General features: G+C 35.5%; 2 protein-coding genes across 2 annotated transcripts; one reads left to right on the top strand and one right to left on the bottom strand.

Moving 5' to 3' along the window:
• Positions 1-1710: 1710 nt before the first annotated feature.
• Positions 1711-2720, top strand: LOC135672542 (ethylene-responsive transcription factor ERF038-like). The gene has a single exon (XM_065181035.1). It carries the CDS (start codon positions 1826-1828, stop codon positions 2627-2629), a length of 804 nt encoding a protein of 267 aa, XP_065037107.1. The 5' UTR covers positions 1711-1825; the 3' UTR covers positions 2630-2720.
• A 5597-nt stretch (positions 2721-8317) lies between these two features.
• On the bottom strand, positions 8318-15241 carry LOC103975607 (uncharacterized). Its single transcript, XM_009390622.3, has 9 exons — positions 15125-15241; positions 13296-13356; positions 12421-12547; positions 11974-12190; positions 11177-11305; positions 10980-11029; positions 10795-10892; positions 10433-10720; positions 8318-8919 (listed from the first exon to the last, which is right to left on the bottom strand). Exons 2-9 carry the CDS (start codon positions 13341-13343, stop codon positions 8431-8433), a joined length of 1446 nt encoding a protein of 481 aa, XP_009388897.2. The 5' UTR covers positions 13344-13356; positions 15125-15241; the 3' UTR covers positions 8318-8430.
• Positions 15242-16941: the final 1700 nt, after the last annotated feature.

Genomic DNA, 16941 nt, shown 5'->3' with positions numbered 1-16941 from the left:
TAAGAACTTAAGTTTCACTGTATTGATTATTAATCGATTCACTAATAATTTACGACCTAAAGTGTTTGAAAGAAAATATTCTTATGATTATGATTACGTTGTGAGTAATACATAAAAGATATGGTAATACATATTTGATTAGACATTATAATTAACATTCTTATTTATATACTTAAAGTTATTTATTTATGATATGCTAATAGGATTTATATTGATAAGACAAATTACATGGGTCATTTTTTACTTTATTAGGAAGTGATAATAGTATTGTAGTATATAAAAAAGGTATGACATTGATGACATATAATTATTACGACTCATATTAGCAATCATACTTAATGTGATATTATATTTATTGGACTTATTAGCTTATTTTATAAAATTCATGCATACATGTAAAATAATATTTTAAAATTTGATAATCCAATTAAGTAAAATTATTTTTAAATAAACTTTTGTTTTATTTATTTTTATTTTAAAATTATTTTATATCTTACCAATTAATGGGCAATGTGAGAGAACGTTAGATTATAACTCTATCTAATTAGGTAAAATATATTATTAATATGATTGAATTTTGATTATAGTTATCAGCTCATATAAAGAAAGTCCAATTATGGTAAAATTCTTCACGAGATGATCTTGATGGATAATTAATTATCTTCAATCTTTTGCCCTCACCTATAAAAATGCAGGACCTCATAAGGATTAAATAAGGATACATGATGTTATTGAGAGATCTTCTCTTATTTTTCCTCAGCCACGTGAATCATTTATTGAGAGATTATATAGTTTATCTCATCTCTCATTAGTCGTTAATTCATCGCTCGTAGTGGTCCTGTGAAGGATAGGAAGAGAGAAGAATACAAATCTAGTTCTCCTTACAAATCGACATCGTTGTAACTTTTAGATCCGACAACGATGAACTTGTAGATCAAATAAAGGTTTTCTGAATAGAGCTAGCGAAAGATACCTATCATAAATATGATATATCGTTATCTGATATTAAATTTTTTCACATAATAGTATGATTATGATTTTTATACTTACAGGATAATCTACGAGAATAAATAAAGAAATAAAAGATACTTTACGAGAATAAATAAAAATAATAATGCCTTGCAGGAAAAAAAATTAAAAACTTTGAATTTTTTTAAATTACCATTAATAAATCAGTTATCCTATCAAACAAATAAAATTTAAATTTTGAGCACAAATCACCGAGACTCGCCTTCGTATAATTTATACTCGGTCGACCAACGTGTAAGTAACAACTTATGCTGGCGTGGTATTGGGTTAGAAAAGGCATGCAAAACAATGCACAACTAATATTCTTTGCAAACAATTATACAGACAATAATCGTCTGTCTTTCCTCAATATGTTTTCTTTATCTTAAAGTAAGAAGCAGAAAACAAATATACATAATATAGGAATCACTGTTCGTCTTGATGTGTTTCCTTATCTCTGAATAAAAAAAAGAAAGTAACCTTACACCTAAAGAATTATTCTGAGCCCACATCTCTTCCATGGAAAGAGGACTGCCAACCACTAGACCATGACAAATTTCCTCGCCTGTCTGCCTCCGATCACTGTTTGGAGCACATTGATTTCACGGTCTCCATGACACCCGTTCCATCACAATGATGGATGGTAATTAGCAGCTTACATTGGCCACCAAAGCATTGTGGTTGCCATGGCCGCCGCCTCACTGCCCTTCTACCTGTGGATGGTAAGAGAGCAGATCGTGTGTTAAATGGCACTCATGTTAGTCTTCGTGTGGCTTATAAGGAAATCAATTGTTGAGTGATAGAACTCACGTTTTGCATGTTTCCTATTGTCGTGTATCTCTCTGATCCCATCGCAGCTTCCATGGCGCATAAAAAGCCCATCACCAATTCAGGTTGTGCTACAACACAGCATCACTTGCTACTACTGCCCATAATGAAAGAGCCACTCACCCAAGACTGCGAAGCTAATAACTACTCTTCCTCATCCCCTTCTCACACCAAAACCTCACCCGCCTCTTGCTGCTGCTCTTCTCCCTCCACCGATGTAGCCACGGGTGTCTCCAAGAGAAAAGCTAGGGAAGCTGGTGGCGAGGAGGCCGAGAAGCCGGGCAATGATGGCAAGCAACATGCTTCCTACCGCGGCGTTCGAATGCGTAGTTGGGGTAGATGGGTGTCGGAGATCCGGGAACCGAAGAAGAAGTCGAGGATCTGGCTGGGGACGTTCCCGACCGCCGAGATGGCCGCCCGAGCGCACGACGTAGCGGCGCTGGCGATCAAGGGGCAGTCTGCGTACCTCAACTTCCCTGAGTTGGCTTCCAGGCTGCCCCGGCCGGCCACTGCAAAACCCAAGGACATCCAGGCTGCGGCGTCGCTGGCTGCCGCCACCGCATTCGACGATCACACCCCAAGCCCATGCCCAACCCAGACGGAGCTGCCATTGTCCCACTCTCCTGCGCCTACGACGCCGCCGAGCGACGACCACGGCGCTCTCTTCGATCTACCCGATCTCCTGCTCGATCTAAGAGAAGGCTTCTGCTACTCCTCGTCATGGGCGCCTTCGACGGCGGATGACGGTGTCGAGTTCAGAGTCGAGGAGCCATTCTTGTGGGGATACTGTTAGATGATCTCCTCCTCTACGTTGGTAATGCTAATAAGCAATGCATAGAGTTGGAAGGGCGTATACAACGATCATTCAGTATACATCGCATAGCAAATTGTGCTCATTATGTCCATGAATGTTTAGATGATCAATGAGGGTGTAATAACAGCGTGATGTATGCCAATAGGAAATAGAATCCAAGCAGGACTGTGTTGCTGCCTTGTAATGTTTGCTGAAACTTTGAGGCATTACAATCACATGGTGACAGCAGTAGGACCGATCCTTTCCTTCATCGAGAAATATCCGCAGTATGATCCCTTTATTTAATTGCAAAGCCAACCTTTAATTAACGAAAGAATAATATATGCTCTCTGGTGATAATGCTGTCTTTAAATTGGGTTCATTAAGCAAAATACATTTCTCTAGTGTTAGGTCTGTGACTTCTTCTCTATTTTTTATTTATTAGGGTGAATTCTAAAAAAACAAACTCTTTTCAAAAATTTTTGTTGAAAGTATAATCATTTTTTGAATTTCCTAATATCATCATTGTTTTTATTTAATATCTGAAGTACTTACAGTCACCTACCTCTTTTTCCTCTTCTTTCCTGATCTAGTTAGAGGTGTTACAGTGTTTCCAGCAATGTTAGAAAAATACTATATTATAATATAATACTTTTTTATAAGCTTTGTGAAAAAAAAATAATTATGTTTACAATGTTAAAACATTGTGTTATATAGTGTTTTCAATAATAGTAGAAAAATACTATAACGAAGTACACAAATATTATAACATAATATTTTTATGCTATTTTACTATATAAATTTTTTTATCTTGCTAAAAATACTATGAGGTAATGTAAAAATATTATAACTGGATCAAAGACACAAACGAGGTGCTATTAGGGAATCCTAAAAACAAGGGTACTTTTTGGAGCAAAAAAGCCTTTAATTTTTTTTATTTTAAATTTACCCTATTTATTATCCTTTTAAGGATTAAAAATTAAGTAGTTTTCATAGCTCAGATTGTGATAAATATGATATAGTGACCACATCATCCAAAATAGTGATTTTGGATTTCACATCAAATACATGTCCCACATGGAATGATTATATATATATATATATATATATATATATATATATATATATATATATATATATATATATATATATATATATATATATATATATATATATCTTAGTTAGGAAATGCTATTCTATTTGCTACGAAAAGCACTCGTTAAGCACGCTTTCCTGTGGCGTGACGACAAAATCTGCAGCATGACAACAAATCTGAGATGAAAGATTCATGATTCTGTTGGCATTCAGCACAGTAGCAAAAGGACAAGCTAGGGCTGCATGCAAGTGGAGGGAACTTTTGGTCCTCCTCTTTCTCCATCGAGAGAGAGAGAGAGAGAGAGAGAGAGAGAGAGAGAGAGAGGTCGGAAAGAACAATCAAGCAAAGGTGAATCACTGTTGCATCATGAATTAGGTCATCATGCAGACAAGTGGGTACAGCTCGGTGAATCTAACAAGAAGAAGCATTGATGTGAGCCTTTTTATGCTTGCCTCAGAGAAGGGAAAAAACCACAGGAGAAGGATGCCAGTAGAGCTCTCAGTTGTGAACGGCCTGCGTCCTTCAATGGCGAGGGAAGTGTCTCGTTATGCAACAAGATCTCTCTCTCTCTCTCTCTCTCTCTCTCTCTGCCACTGCAAAGTCCACGTTAATGCATGGAGGCATGCAGGCCATGCAGTGACGACAGCTCTCTTGCATTTGTGTCTTAGACTATTGGCTCAAAGTATGTGTTAATCTCAGCTTAGCACATCCAATCTCCAAACTACCAATGAAGATTTATGTCTTTTGAATTTGAGGAATTGGATGATAATAACTTTGAACATTTGTGTTTTGTTTGTCATGCAAATTAACAAAAGACGAGGATTCGAAAATTAATGTCTAGATAAAATATACAAGATATTTTTTATATTATATGAATTTGTTTAGAAGTTAGAATATTATTTTTTGCGATAGAAAGCTAGCTCACGCCATACCTTTAACATGTGGACATGTGATTTAAGTTCTTGGGGTGATAATCTAACATTATTTGTGTAGGAGTGTACGTTTTCTTTATTTTGCACTCATTGTTTCTATCATTATTTTATTTTGAGGTAACACTTCAACCACTAACTTTATCTCCTCGGATATTTTGTTTGGCAGTGTGGTTCTCGATGTCTCCATCACTTTCATCATAGATTGTGCGGATATGAGTTTCAAGATGATTGGAATATTCATCGAGGAATCAACTTTAAAAAGATCATAGTCAGGTGAGATTTTCAATCTACTCAAATAGAAAGTAGAGTTATAGGTGAATAATAATTGATTCTGATAATACTAAATTAATAAGCTTTATAGTAGGTTGAGCTCGAAGAAATAATTTACGATATAAATAGAATATTCTTTTTGGATTCACCTTTCTTGCTATGCTTAGGTCATTGTCATATTATCTGGGTCTCGTCCCTTGTGATGATCGGGCAACCACATGACGAGTTACAATTAGGGGTGAACTTTCCCCCCACCACTAATATGTTTTTCCTTCACTTAGACCTCATGAAGCTCCTCGAGAAAGTTGGAGAATGGTCAGCACAAGCAAAGCTTAAAGGCTCTCTTCGATTTGTTTTTTGGTTTTTTCTTTCTTTCTTTCAAATATTTTTCTATTTTGGAAAAAAAGCAGGAAGGGTAGTCTATATAGCCAGCCTTAACTTTTCTTTTATGGTAGATAGAAGCTCATCATATGTCTCTTTTACCACTATCATGATGGAAAGAATAGAAGATAAGAATAATTATTAAAGAAGCTTTATTGAAAAAGTGAAGAAACTTAAATACATTAAAACAAAATAGAGAGAGGATTTTCCGAGATTTCCTCAGGAAACTTATCTTCTATCATGTCCCCGGTGCTCCTGTATCATATCCCCGGTGCTCCTGACAAGGATATCAAGAATGATTTACAAGCGTGAGGCTTGCGATTGCTATTGTTGTGAGGGCACAAGCGTTCCCTTCGTTCTCCTTAAGTCCGCCCTTCGTTCTCCTTAAGTTCGTCGACTGTTGGCAGATCAGCAAAAGCTACCGCGGTGAGGAAAATGAGAATTGGCCGTGGAGCCTCTTAGGAATGTGGCTGCAGCGGTCGCTAGCCGGAGGCAAGGGCGAAACTTCGCTTTTCTCAACGACGTTGGTCGCTGGCCAAAGGCAAGAGCGAAGTCGCTTTTCATACCAATCTTAGATCGATGCAAAGAAAAATCTTATCTTCTATCATATTAAATGTAAGCATAGACAATCTTATACGGAATTTTAAACTTTTTCTATTGATCAATAACTAGAATTCAATCATATTAATAATATATCTTATTTAATTAAATAAGACTATACAATCTAACATTGAAGACCTAACAGCTGCAACATCTAAGATTGAATTCCATGGTAAATAACAGTTCCTTTTTTTCTCTACGAAAAGAAGTTCCAAGGTAAATAACAGTCCCATACAATGATAGGATTAGATAAGACTCTGTGAGAAAGCACGTCTCTCTGTCATGATGATATCTTGGGAGGTGCTGTTGGAGCTGGTGCATCCTCCATAGGTTAGATGCATTATCCAATCTCAGAACTTCCTCACTCGCTTTAGTAATGAGAAAATGATGAAGTCGGAGGTGGAGAGGTTGTTCACTGCAAAGTAGATATTACGTTTAATTGATAGATTCAGAGTCTTCACCTAAACTAAAAGACAAGGTGGTCACAAAACATAAAAGAGACGAGTGAGAGGAGGAAGATAGACAAGAAGGCAACGAAAAGAAGTGAAAGGGATCATGGAAAGAGGAAAGTACCGAAACAAAGCAAGTATGGTGGTGATGGCGACGGTGATCATGATAATGATGATGATGATTGTGCATGAAGACAACTTCATGCATAATAAAATAACAAACTAGGGATTGTGATGATGGTGATTGTAAATAATAAAATAAGGATCGTGAATGGTAAGCTTCTATTATTAAAGAAAGAGTTTAGAAGAAATTCCATTGGGGGTGCTGAGTTCATCACAAAACTTTGCAGAAAAGGTGTTGCAGTCACTGATAAGTTGGATCTATTTTTGCAGCTAAAGATCCCAATTGTCTAGCTTTTAATGAGTTTAGTTAATGTATTGTATATCCTAAATCTTGATGATGACTTTTCAAGCTTAGAGATGTCAAAATGAGTTAGTTAACAAGTCACCATCCATTATTATTTTGCACCCAATGTAAGCAATTGAAGAAGATCGAAGGATTGCCCCTATCATTGTGCATGATATTGATGTTTTATCAGGTTATTTCAAGGGCACCAAACTCTCTGATGTTTTTGCCTTTTAAATTTTGATATCCTCTAAGAAGAAAGGAAATAGATGCATTCATTTAAAATTATAATCTATGTTTTTTTTTTTGTTTTTGTAAAGAAACCACTGGAACAATAAGTGGTACATTTAATGAAATAGGATGAATTCTAATTATTCAATTCCAATTTTGTTTTCCTAAAGATGAATATACTACTTATGTATGAGCTCAAGAGAATATTCTTGTCTATAAAATCTGACAAATTGAGCTAATTAATTAGTCGGTCGGTGTATTCCCTTCTCCATACACCTGATATGATATATAATTTTTCGGCAAGAAAAGTATAGTGTCTTTGGACACATTCATCATGCACCGTGGTGGATGTCGACACCTCACCATTGGCAAGATGCCACAGACTGTGACAGATTCTTCAGAATTAAAACGTGGAGGGTCTCTTCTACCTGCTCATGAAGTGTATCTTCTACGTGTTCGATGCATTGCCCAAAGATCTCCGAGACATGGGCGAGCGGTAGTCCCTGTCCCGAGAGTGAGACCAGTGGAGAGAAATAAAGGAGAAAATGGTGTGTGTGGGGGCATGGCCTCTGGTTTTGTACCCTTTGTTCCCTTGAGCTGTTACATCAACTTTACATCAAGTCGAAGGGGACAGAGAGAGAGGATACAATTCATCTCATTCTCCGGACCAGTAGGGCCTCTGTTTTGGCAAGGAAAACATGAGAAAATTGATCGGATTGAGGATGGCACAAAGGGAGGCCTCACCTGTATCATTCCCAGGTGTTGAGAAGAAGTGTCCCTTCAAAGAGAAGAACATCTACGACAATGCTGAGACAGGAGCAGCTATTTCACCGACTCATTCATCGTGTTGCGCTGCCTGCAGATTCGTTTCTGAAAGAGAATAAAACAAGGAAACAAGCAAACTCGCTTGATGCTCATTAAATTAACAGTGTCTTGTAGCTCTGGAGTTCGGTAAAAGATCAATGTATGGCCTCGAAGAGCATCTACGAAGAATCTGTCAGCGACTGCGAACTGATTCCATCCGAGTGATATCCAAAACATTGAGCTTCCAAAAAATATGAGTTAAGTAAATATCAACCAAGCATAATGCTTGGAAAAGAACATGCATTAGGCACAACTTTATGGAAGTCCACCACATACATAAGGCTTATCAAAATGACTGCGTTACATCGGCTACAAAGTGTCTAATTAACTGCTTATGAACACATCTGACTCTTTACAGGTAAATGGAATGCTTTCGTTATGACATGACGGTTGACTTCTTTCTCTTTGGCCATGTTACAAGACCTTTTTCTTTGTATTCAATTGGAAAAGAAAGCTGAATCAGAGGCAGACTCATATCCTCGTGAACATTCTATGAAATTGAATATTGTATATATCAGCCTGAACGAATTAAATATACAATAGGATGGGACGCTATCACATCTTAGTTCATATTATTCATCTTTGTTGGAAATTTCATGCCTTCTCTTCTGTGCAACCTCCACGAGCAATGTGAGAAGGGCCTCGCAAACTTTGGATGCATCCGTTTCAACAGGTTCATTGTTCGGGGATGAATATACCATCCAAGCATGGTCAAGCTTCTGCTCAGGTCGTACTACAACAGAACCAGGAACCTCAGCATCTCTTCGTGTCACAAGGCCGTCACTTTTCTCTCTGTATCTGACCTGAAGTAGCTGTGCACATGCAGCCATTGCAGCCCCAAGTGGCATAACCACTGGAAGCTTGGCGGGTTGACCGTCTGCGAGGGATGTGATGATAGGAAGCTCAGCATGTGCCACTGGAGATAAGGTAGCGAGGACGCCAGGCACAATGCCTGCTTCTGTATGGAAGGAAACAACAGGAAGTTCTTGTGGCAATGGGTGTTTTATCAAAAACTCTTTCCTTCTCTCGTATGTCAGATCTTCTAGTGCCTGCAAATCACCCTGCATACACCCATTAAAGTTAAAGTAGGTCTGGATAGAACTAAACATTTAGAAAAGATACAAATGAAATAATCACTGTGAACTAACATCACAACCAACAAAATACCAAAAAAAATTTTTGATAGAAACAAAAAGAAAATCCAAGAATACCCTTTTCCTTTTGGAAGGAAAGACAACAATAATTTCATCTGCTATATCTTCCCACTGAGATACAGCAGTGATATTAACAATGCCATCTGTATCTTTTAATCAGTTCACATTTTTCATTAGCCTGTGTTTTTGATAGAATTGGCAACGCTTGAGCAACGGAAAGTTTTCAAAGATTATTAGTGGTGACTGGAGTGTTTTTGTGTGCTTGCATCTCCTGCAACAGCATCATTATCCACCTCAACAGAAATCCCTGCTTACCACAGACAATTATTGTAGGACAAAATTTGGTAACTGTTGTTGATTATAAAATACCATCAGCTTTTGCAGTATTGCTCCAGAAGAATCAACTTTTATAGGTATCAGGCTCAAGTGTTTACATACATATAATAATTAGGTTAATGTGCTAACACATGCTTAACTGAGAAAATATCACAAATATGAGGTCCATGACATTATTGTACAAAAGTTCATCAATTTTAGAGATTAGTACAGCTCTTCATGATACCCACCCAAGTATTGACATGAATAAAATGATAGGCTAATGTATTCATAATTCATAGTTGACTCTATATAAGATCAGATCATGTCTGCACTCATAACACGTGCGTAACACTTCATTCTATAGTCCTGAATTTATATATGTGAAATGCTCAAATAGACAAAAAGTTCAAACTTCAATGGGTAATGGCTTAACTTAGAAATACATCTTAATTGTGTCAATGAATAGTCAAACAAAATCCCATTTAAACCAGAAATGAATTGGCATTTCTTCTGACCATCAGACTAGTGACCTAATCCAACAATACAATTAACAACTATATTTAACACATATCACTTCATTTATAGCCCAATATGACCAAATAATAAACATGATGTTTAATTAAAAATACAATCCACTATTAGACAAGTGATTGATCTAATGGTAACGGTCTAGTATGCTAATAAAAAGATGTAGAGAAATAATCAACGTGGATCAGATTTTCAAATTTGATTTCCAACTCAACCAGATCATTTATAGATCAGTACTAAGCAGAAACATTAGAGACATCAGGTTGGATAAGATCATATCAGGCTGAACATTTGGATTGGACTCAGATCGATCCAATCTGCTGAATCAAGTCCATGTACAGCCTTAACTTGTATATAAACATCATAACCGGATTAATGAATCCTCCCTCAAAACACTAGACATTAAGATCAGAATAGCTAGTCTCTGTTTTGCATAAGCAGGCTTCCATATAGCATAAGTAGTTCTTCCAAAATGTTATCTTACTAGTTAGTGTCAAATGGTAGAAATTCATCTGATTACAATTTATAAAAGTTAAAATTTGCTGGAATGCAAAAATGATTTTAGGTAAATTACCTTAATGATTTTGCATATCAGAACTTCCATGATTTTTCGTAGACTAACATAGTCTCCAAGCTGTCCTTCACGCAAAATATCTGAGGCAATTGGGCTTCCCCCATAAGGACTTTGAGCCAATGCTAGTCCAGCAACCTTATCCTTCAAATCAGACCAGTACAAAGATAATGCAGCTGCAGCATCAACTCCTCCCTTGCTGTGCCCGAGAAGTAACACGCGCTTCTGTGAACCCCAAAAGATTTCTTCAATGTACTGTTTTATCTCTCGGGCATTTTTTTCAACCGAAGCCTGATAGCAGAAATCACATAACAATGTAAAGTGTTCTTAACCAAGTAAAATTCAAAAGCACTAAAAAAAACTACCTCACTGTGTATTCTAGCAATGTGGCAAGCTAGACCCATCTTTGAAAAGTATGTTTTTGTATTGACAAAGTACAGGGGTCCATGATTGCTGAAAAGACCTATCAGAAATAATACTCGATGAGTGGGGAAAACTGAAAAACATGATTTGAAGTCAAAAAACGGTTTCTGCCCTTTTAAAAGGTTACCTGGAACCAACAAGTAAACCACAGAGTTTGGCAATTTATGCTCGTTATTTCTGGCAAGGAAAGACATCGGTTACATCATAAAAATGTTTAGTTCCATAATCTTCTAATTACATATATTACATCATAAAAATTCCAATTTTCATAAGTGAAAACATACTAGAATATAGGGGACTACTCAATATATAGGATTGTCCAACCTTATACTCTCGAGTATCTCCTGAAATCGTTTAGTTCCATCTTCAACAGGAGGCATGTCTGTAGCTTGCTGTAGCCATCCTATGTCATCTGCTGAACCACGAACTGTTTTTCGTGCTCTATCGACAAGGCTGTAGACACAATTCTAAGATATGTAAACATATAAATACTTTTAGAGGTCACATGTCCGAGCACCAACATAATTCTAGGACACTCATGAAGCATCTTCACTTGCTGAAGACTTTATCCTACATAAATGAATTTTAGTGTAGTTGACAATTGAAAGAATTTTTTATTCAAAACAAAAGAAATTGATATCAAGGAACATACAATTTAAAGTTAGGTAAAATATCAGGAGAGTAATACGAAGAGGCTGAAGCAACTATTGTTGTCAAGTATAAGGACCTTGAGGGAGAGAACCTTGGACTTGCACCATTGTAAATTAATGGACTGAGGTTCATGGGTTCATGCCCACAAGCACAGGCCTGACACCTCTGTAGTGATAGTAAATCAACCAAGACAACCAAGACAAAAAAGGAAATAAACCAAAACAATTCTCCATTATTATCATTTTATTTCTTTTAGTAAATGCATTTTGTATGTACTTATCATGCCATTTATAATTCAACATATGTTAAACATATGTTGAATTATAAATGATATTAAACTAGATCTGCCAGTAAGTCTTCTCTATCAGCATCATATTAAACATATGATCAGGAATTTCAAGAAAATAAATTCTGCAAGAAATCTTCATTTTCTATAGTTCTTGCGAGTGTAGTTAATTGAGCATTCGTACTCTTTGAATATCGAAGATCCATTTTGGAAAATACGAGCTGACAACCATGGAGATGAACTTCCAACAGAACTTGCACTCATTTCCTCATTTATAGATGAGGAAGTGTTGTCATCACCAACTTGTTCAGAAACAGTGGACTCCCTCTCGTACAGTGACCTAGTGTCTTGTTCTGAAACCAGAGTCATTAGTTCCTGTCCTTCATCGGGTTCAACATCTCCTGTGGTATGAACAACCAGATGTCATATGGTATGAATGTCAAATAACTGCATATATACTTCAAATCAATTGGAGGAACAAGACTAAAAATAGAAACAAGAAAATACTGATCACACATTTCACTTGAACATTTTGATTAGAAAAACATGTGAATGAAGAAATTTGGACAGGGCAATTGCCAAACAGAAGAAATATTGGTATGTGAAGTTTAAATTTTTGAGAGGGACAAACCAGCAGATCCTGGAAAGCAGCGAGTAAAATATGATGTTGTATGTGCAAGATATGAAGCAGCCTCGTTGAGAGCTGGGATGGCAGTAAAAAGTTGTTGCACCTCACTTGCTGAATAATCATCACGAACCTGGAAGAATTGATAGTTTCCAATATAGTGGTAATAGTGTTAAAATGCTAATGCAAAAGGTTAAGTTCTTACATTTATCTATTCAAATACTCCAAACAGAAAAGATTCTCAACTGATTGTGGTTTATTAAATAGAAAAAAGGAGTACATTAAAAAGAACCATGGTTTAAGAAGGCTGGAGAACGAACCTCAGGAGCATTTTGAGAAATTATATTAAGTGCTTACCACTTTAGATAGAGGTACACCAGATATGTGATATACACAATACACACACACACACATACATATATCACATAGTCAAAGAACTCAAACTGCACGCCTAACATTAGCATATGAACTTCACCAATTTTCTTCCAACTGAAACACTACATGGTCAACAAAAATAATTCATGGATAACTATAATTTGCTGATGATTTAGATAAAATATGGGCACACACATATGCATAAAGAGTGTGATGGGTATTTCATGAATCTAATTGCATAATGTCCAGAATGAATAATATTTGAACTGAACCAAGTCAAAATGATATTCTGCCATATAATTCTCAAACATTAAAATGCTGTACATTCAAGAATTGAAGCATATATATCAACCTGACCAAAATATGAACAAAATTATCAAATGAAAGAGCTAGGCAAAAAGGATGAGAAATAACTGTCATATAATATTCATTAATATCTTACATTACTTTGTTCAAAGAGTTGGAAATGCATAGTTCACAGAACAGCACTCACTGATAGTCCTTACCGCTAAACTAAAAGTTGACTCCCTCCTTCTAGAGGAACTTTCCTCCATAGCCAACAAAATCCTACATGCATTAGAAGACTATTAATAATACTCATCACTATGATTATTATCTCCAAACATAATTATGGCTGAAGCAAAAAATTAAGAAATTCATTTTTTTCCAAAATATATGACACATGAGCAGCAATGATGTCATCCACAATTCAGCCTTATGATTACCTCAATTTCACTAGATAATAAATACCCTAAACAACACACTGCACGACATATGAAAAGAATGTCTATAACTAGATGACAAAGTCAACCATCCAAATCTGTCATAAGTTTTAGGAAAAGAGATATTTATAAGCCCAAAAAATACTAGTTACTGATAGCTAAAATTCATGAAAGAGAGAGCAAACATTTTCAGCTGAGGAATTTTGGAGAGAGCAAACATTTTCTCAATGATGCAAAAAACATAAACACAAATTGAAGAGGAAAATTTACATGTGCTGGATGAACATATTGAATGAAATAATGCAGCAATATGAAATCTTAATCTTGCAATCACAGTGTCCAAGGCCATGACCTAGCAAAGGAAAATTATTAATTAAAATATATAATTATATTGCAACTATCCACTTGGAAGTAGCATATCTTGAACTTAAAAAAAAAATGTTTGCCCCCATCTACAAGCATAACTTGGCAATACTTTTAAAGAACAATTATTGACAAAGGTTCTCATCAAGACTCTCCCTGTATCATTAAATTTTCAGTAAGTTCAAACTCTTTATGAGACACAAACCCATAAAAAAGCTCACTGTTTCCAGTCAACCTTAGTTGCTTCATCCAACAAAAATAGAACCAAACTTATCTCTCAGTTGTTCTCCCTGATTGTTTTCATCATATGAAAGCTCCACCCATGATTTAAACTTTCAGAAGTGGGACTAGCTTTTGAGTTCATGTAGAGATGGATTCAGATACTTTTAACAGTCAATGCCTCAATAGTAATGTTTAATTGCATGTATAGATTTGAACCCATGATTCTAATTCAGGTTTTCGATGGATTTTTTTTCCTTGAAAATAATGTTATGAACCTCTTGAAATCCATGGGAAATACTAGCTTGCCGACAATTCACTAGTTCTGTACCATGAACTACAGTATGAAATATAAAAAAAACTTTTAAATAAAGAAAAAAACATATACAGATAAGTAAGCTTGATACTACAATTAACAAGGATGAAGAAATTGTTGAATAAAAGTTGGATAGCAAAAGTGGAAAGCAGTGGCCTGGGATTTTGTGTGATCACCAGCTGCTTTATGGATTCAAGGTTGAATGGTTAAGAAATGGAAATGTACAGATGGATATATAGGCAATTGATGACCGTACTGAAGCATTTCCAAGCAGTACTTATATGTTCATCGAATGTAATAAATATAATGCTACTACATAAAGATGCCATCAATCAATCATCACTCGTCCAACTACATCCCGTGCCTACAACACCGAATCTCAAGTTTCCTATCATATTCAAAGAAAAAAAAAGAGAACATCTAGAAAAAGGAAACAAAGAAACAAACGCGTCGACTTAATTCAATTCACGACTAAGTTCCACTACCATTGTGTAAGATATATATATTTAAAAAATGCCCTTAAATTACGCCCCGAAAAACCAAATTCCTTAATATGTTGAACGAAGAAAATCGCCCATGCTCCGAGATCATAAGATTTCTCGTTTTCTCGCCCAATTGGTTCCATAATTTCCTCATGCACAGATTCCTAGCATCGATCACGAGACTTCCAAAAACCCTAATTGGGACAAAGAGCACTCCAACTGAGAATATTTACCTGGCCAGCGGCGATCGCTGCGGACGAGACGGGGAGAGCGAAGCCCGTGCGACGAGGAGATTCCAAACTCCGTTCGATAGGACGTTACAAGGGATTTTCTGCGTGGGGAAGAGAGGGTCCTTTTAATATGCCCTTTTTCAACTTACCCAATGCCAACCAGCACGTGTCACTCATTTCCTTGAATCAACGCGCAGGTAGACAGTTGGTAGTCCACGAATGTGTAGTAGAAGTATATTCTTTACTTTATGAATAAGTAACCCGACCGGGCCGCCGGTCAACTGTCGGGGTCGGCTGGTGGGCACCCGGTTCAAATAGTTGAACGGCTGATTAGGAAATTAAACCGGCCCATCAAACCGCGGCGAAGTCTTGAGCCGAGTACAATATTGCCTCTATTAAGGATCGCAGCGGAATAGTTTTTTCGGATTAAAAAAATATTCATTATTAGATTTAAAAATTAATAGGACCATTTCTTAGAAAGGAACTTTTCTTGAGCTTTTCGGAAGATACCAGATTTCCCTATCAATGATCCTTTCTTTGTCTAATTCTATCTTTAATTTAACATTTAATCACCTATCTATTTTTTTTTCTTTTTCTATGGGTCGGTCCATAACATGATCTGATTAATTGAATCAGATTGATTCTTAGTTACAATATGTTTTCTTACTGTATTATACTATTTTAACTTAGTAAAAAAATCAAATTGATTCATATACTTGTTATAGAAATCATAGGTATTTTTCTAATATTTTTACATAATGACACATAAACAAAGTTTATAAATATTTTTCTAATATTTTTTCAGTTCATTTCTCATTGATACGGTATTTTATAATAGAGATATTATGCTTTTGAAAATTTACCAAAAAACAATGGAGCTAATATAGAACTTAAATTATCGGAATATTTATTTTCTTAAATGAAGAAGCATACCTATTTGAAACTCGAGCAAGGTTTATAAGTATATTCTTAATATATTTTGAGTCCATCAACATTCAAATAATTTGACTTGTATGTGTACAATATTTTTCAACATAATTATAATGATGTTGCTAAAATAAATTAGTCATAATATTTTTTATTGAGTTAAGTTATAATATTTTTAGCAATATCAAGAACATATTATAACATAATATAAAAATACTTAAACTAAGAACCAATCAAATATCTTTTAGAAAAATCTTTTTAAAAAATTTTATAAAATTATTAAATTTTTTCACAAGAATAAGTCCAAGATAAGTTTACTTTATCATAATAATGATATAAATTTATATTTTTTTTCCTCCATGAAAAGCTTTGATGCATATACACTTTATCTTGACGAAACAATTGATGAAGGGACTAAGGCAACTCAAGTTACAGAAACAAAATTACGGTTAAAAAGCCTTGGCACGGAATAAAAAGATATGAAAATGACTACTCTCGAAGAAAATACTATAATGCTACCATTCAAATAGTAGATAGTTATGCATAATAAAGATTATGCTAGGGGCAAGAGCATTTGATCCAAACAATGACACACCATTTTTAAATAAAGTCAATAGACTTTAAGAGCTACTAGGTGAAAAACTATCCTAGAGATATATTTCATCTATACGTGACACGAGAGAGGATGAATGAAATTTGATTACAAAAGAGCGAATACAATCAAAGGTAACGAAGACCTTACGATACGATGACAAAGGACACACATAAGGAGATTATAGTTTAAATTTATTCTACAAAGATCAAAATGTAATGAAAATATTACCAAGAGACAACATGGTATAGTGAATCATGACAGAAATAATTTGAGACAATACGATACACACAGGAGAAAT

The sequence above is a fragment of the Musa acuminata genome, chromosome BXJ1-4, assembly GCF_036884655.1.
Source record: "Musa acuminata AAA Group cultivar baxijiao chromosome BXJ1-4, Cavendish_Baxijiao_AAA, whole genome shotgun sequence".
Classification (NCBI taxonomy): domain Eukaryota; kingdom Viridiplantae; phylum Streptophyta; class Magnoliopsida; order Zingiberales; family Musaceae; genus Musa; species Musa acuminata.
The sequence above is the reverse complement of the archived record's forward strand: the minus strand, read 5'-3'. Positions and strand labels throughout refer to the sequence as shown.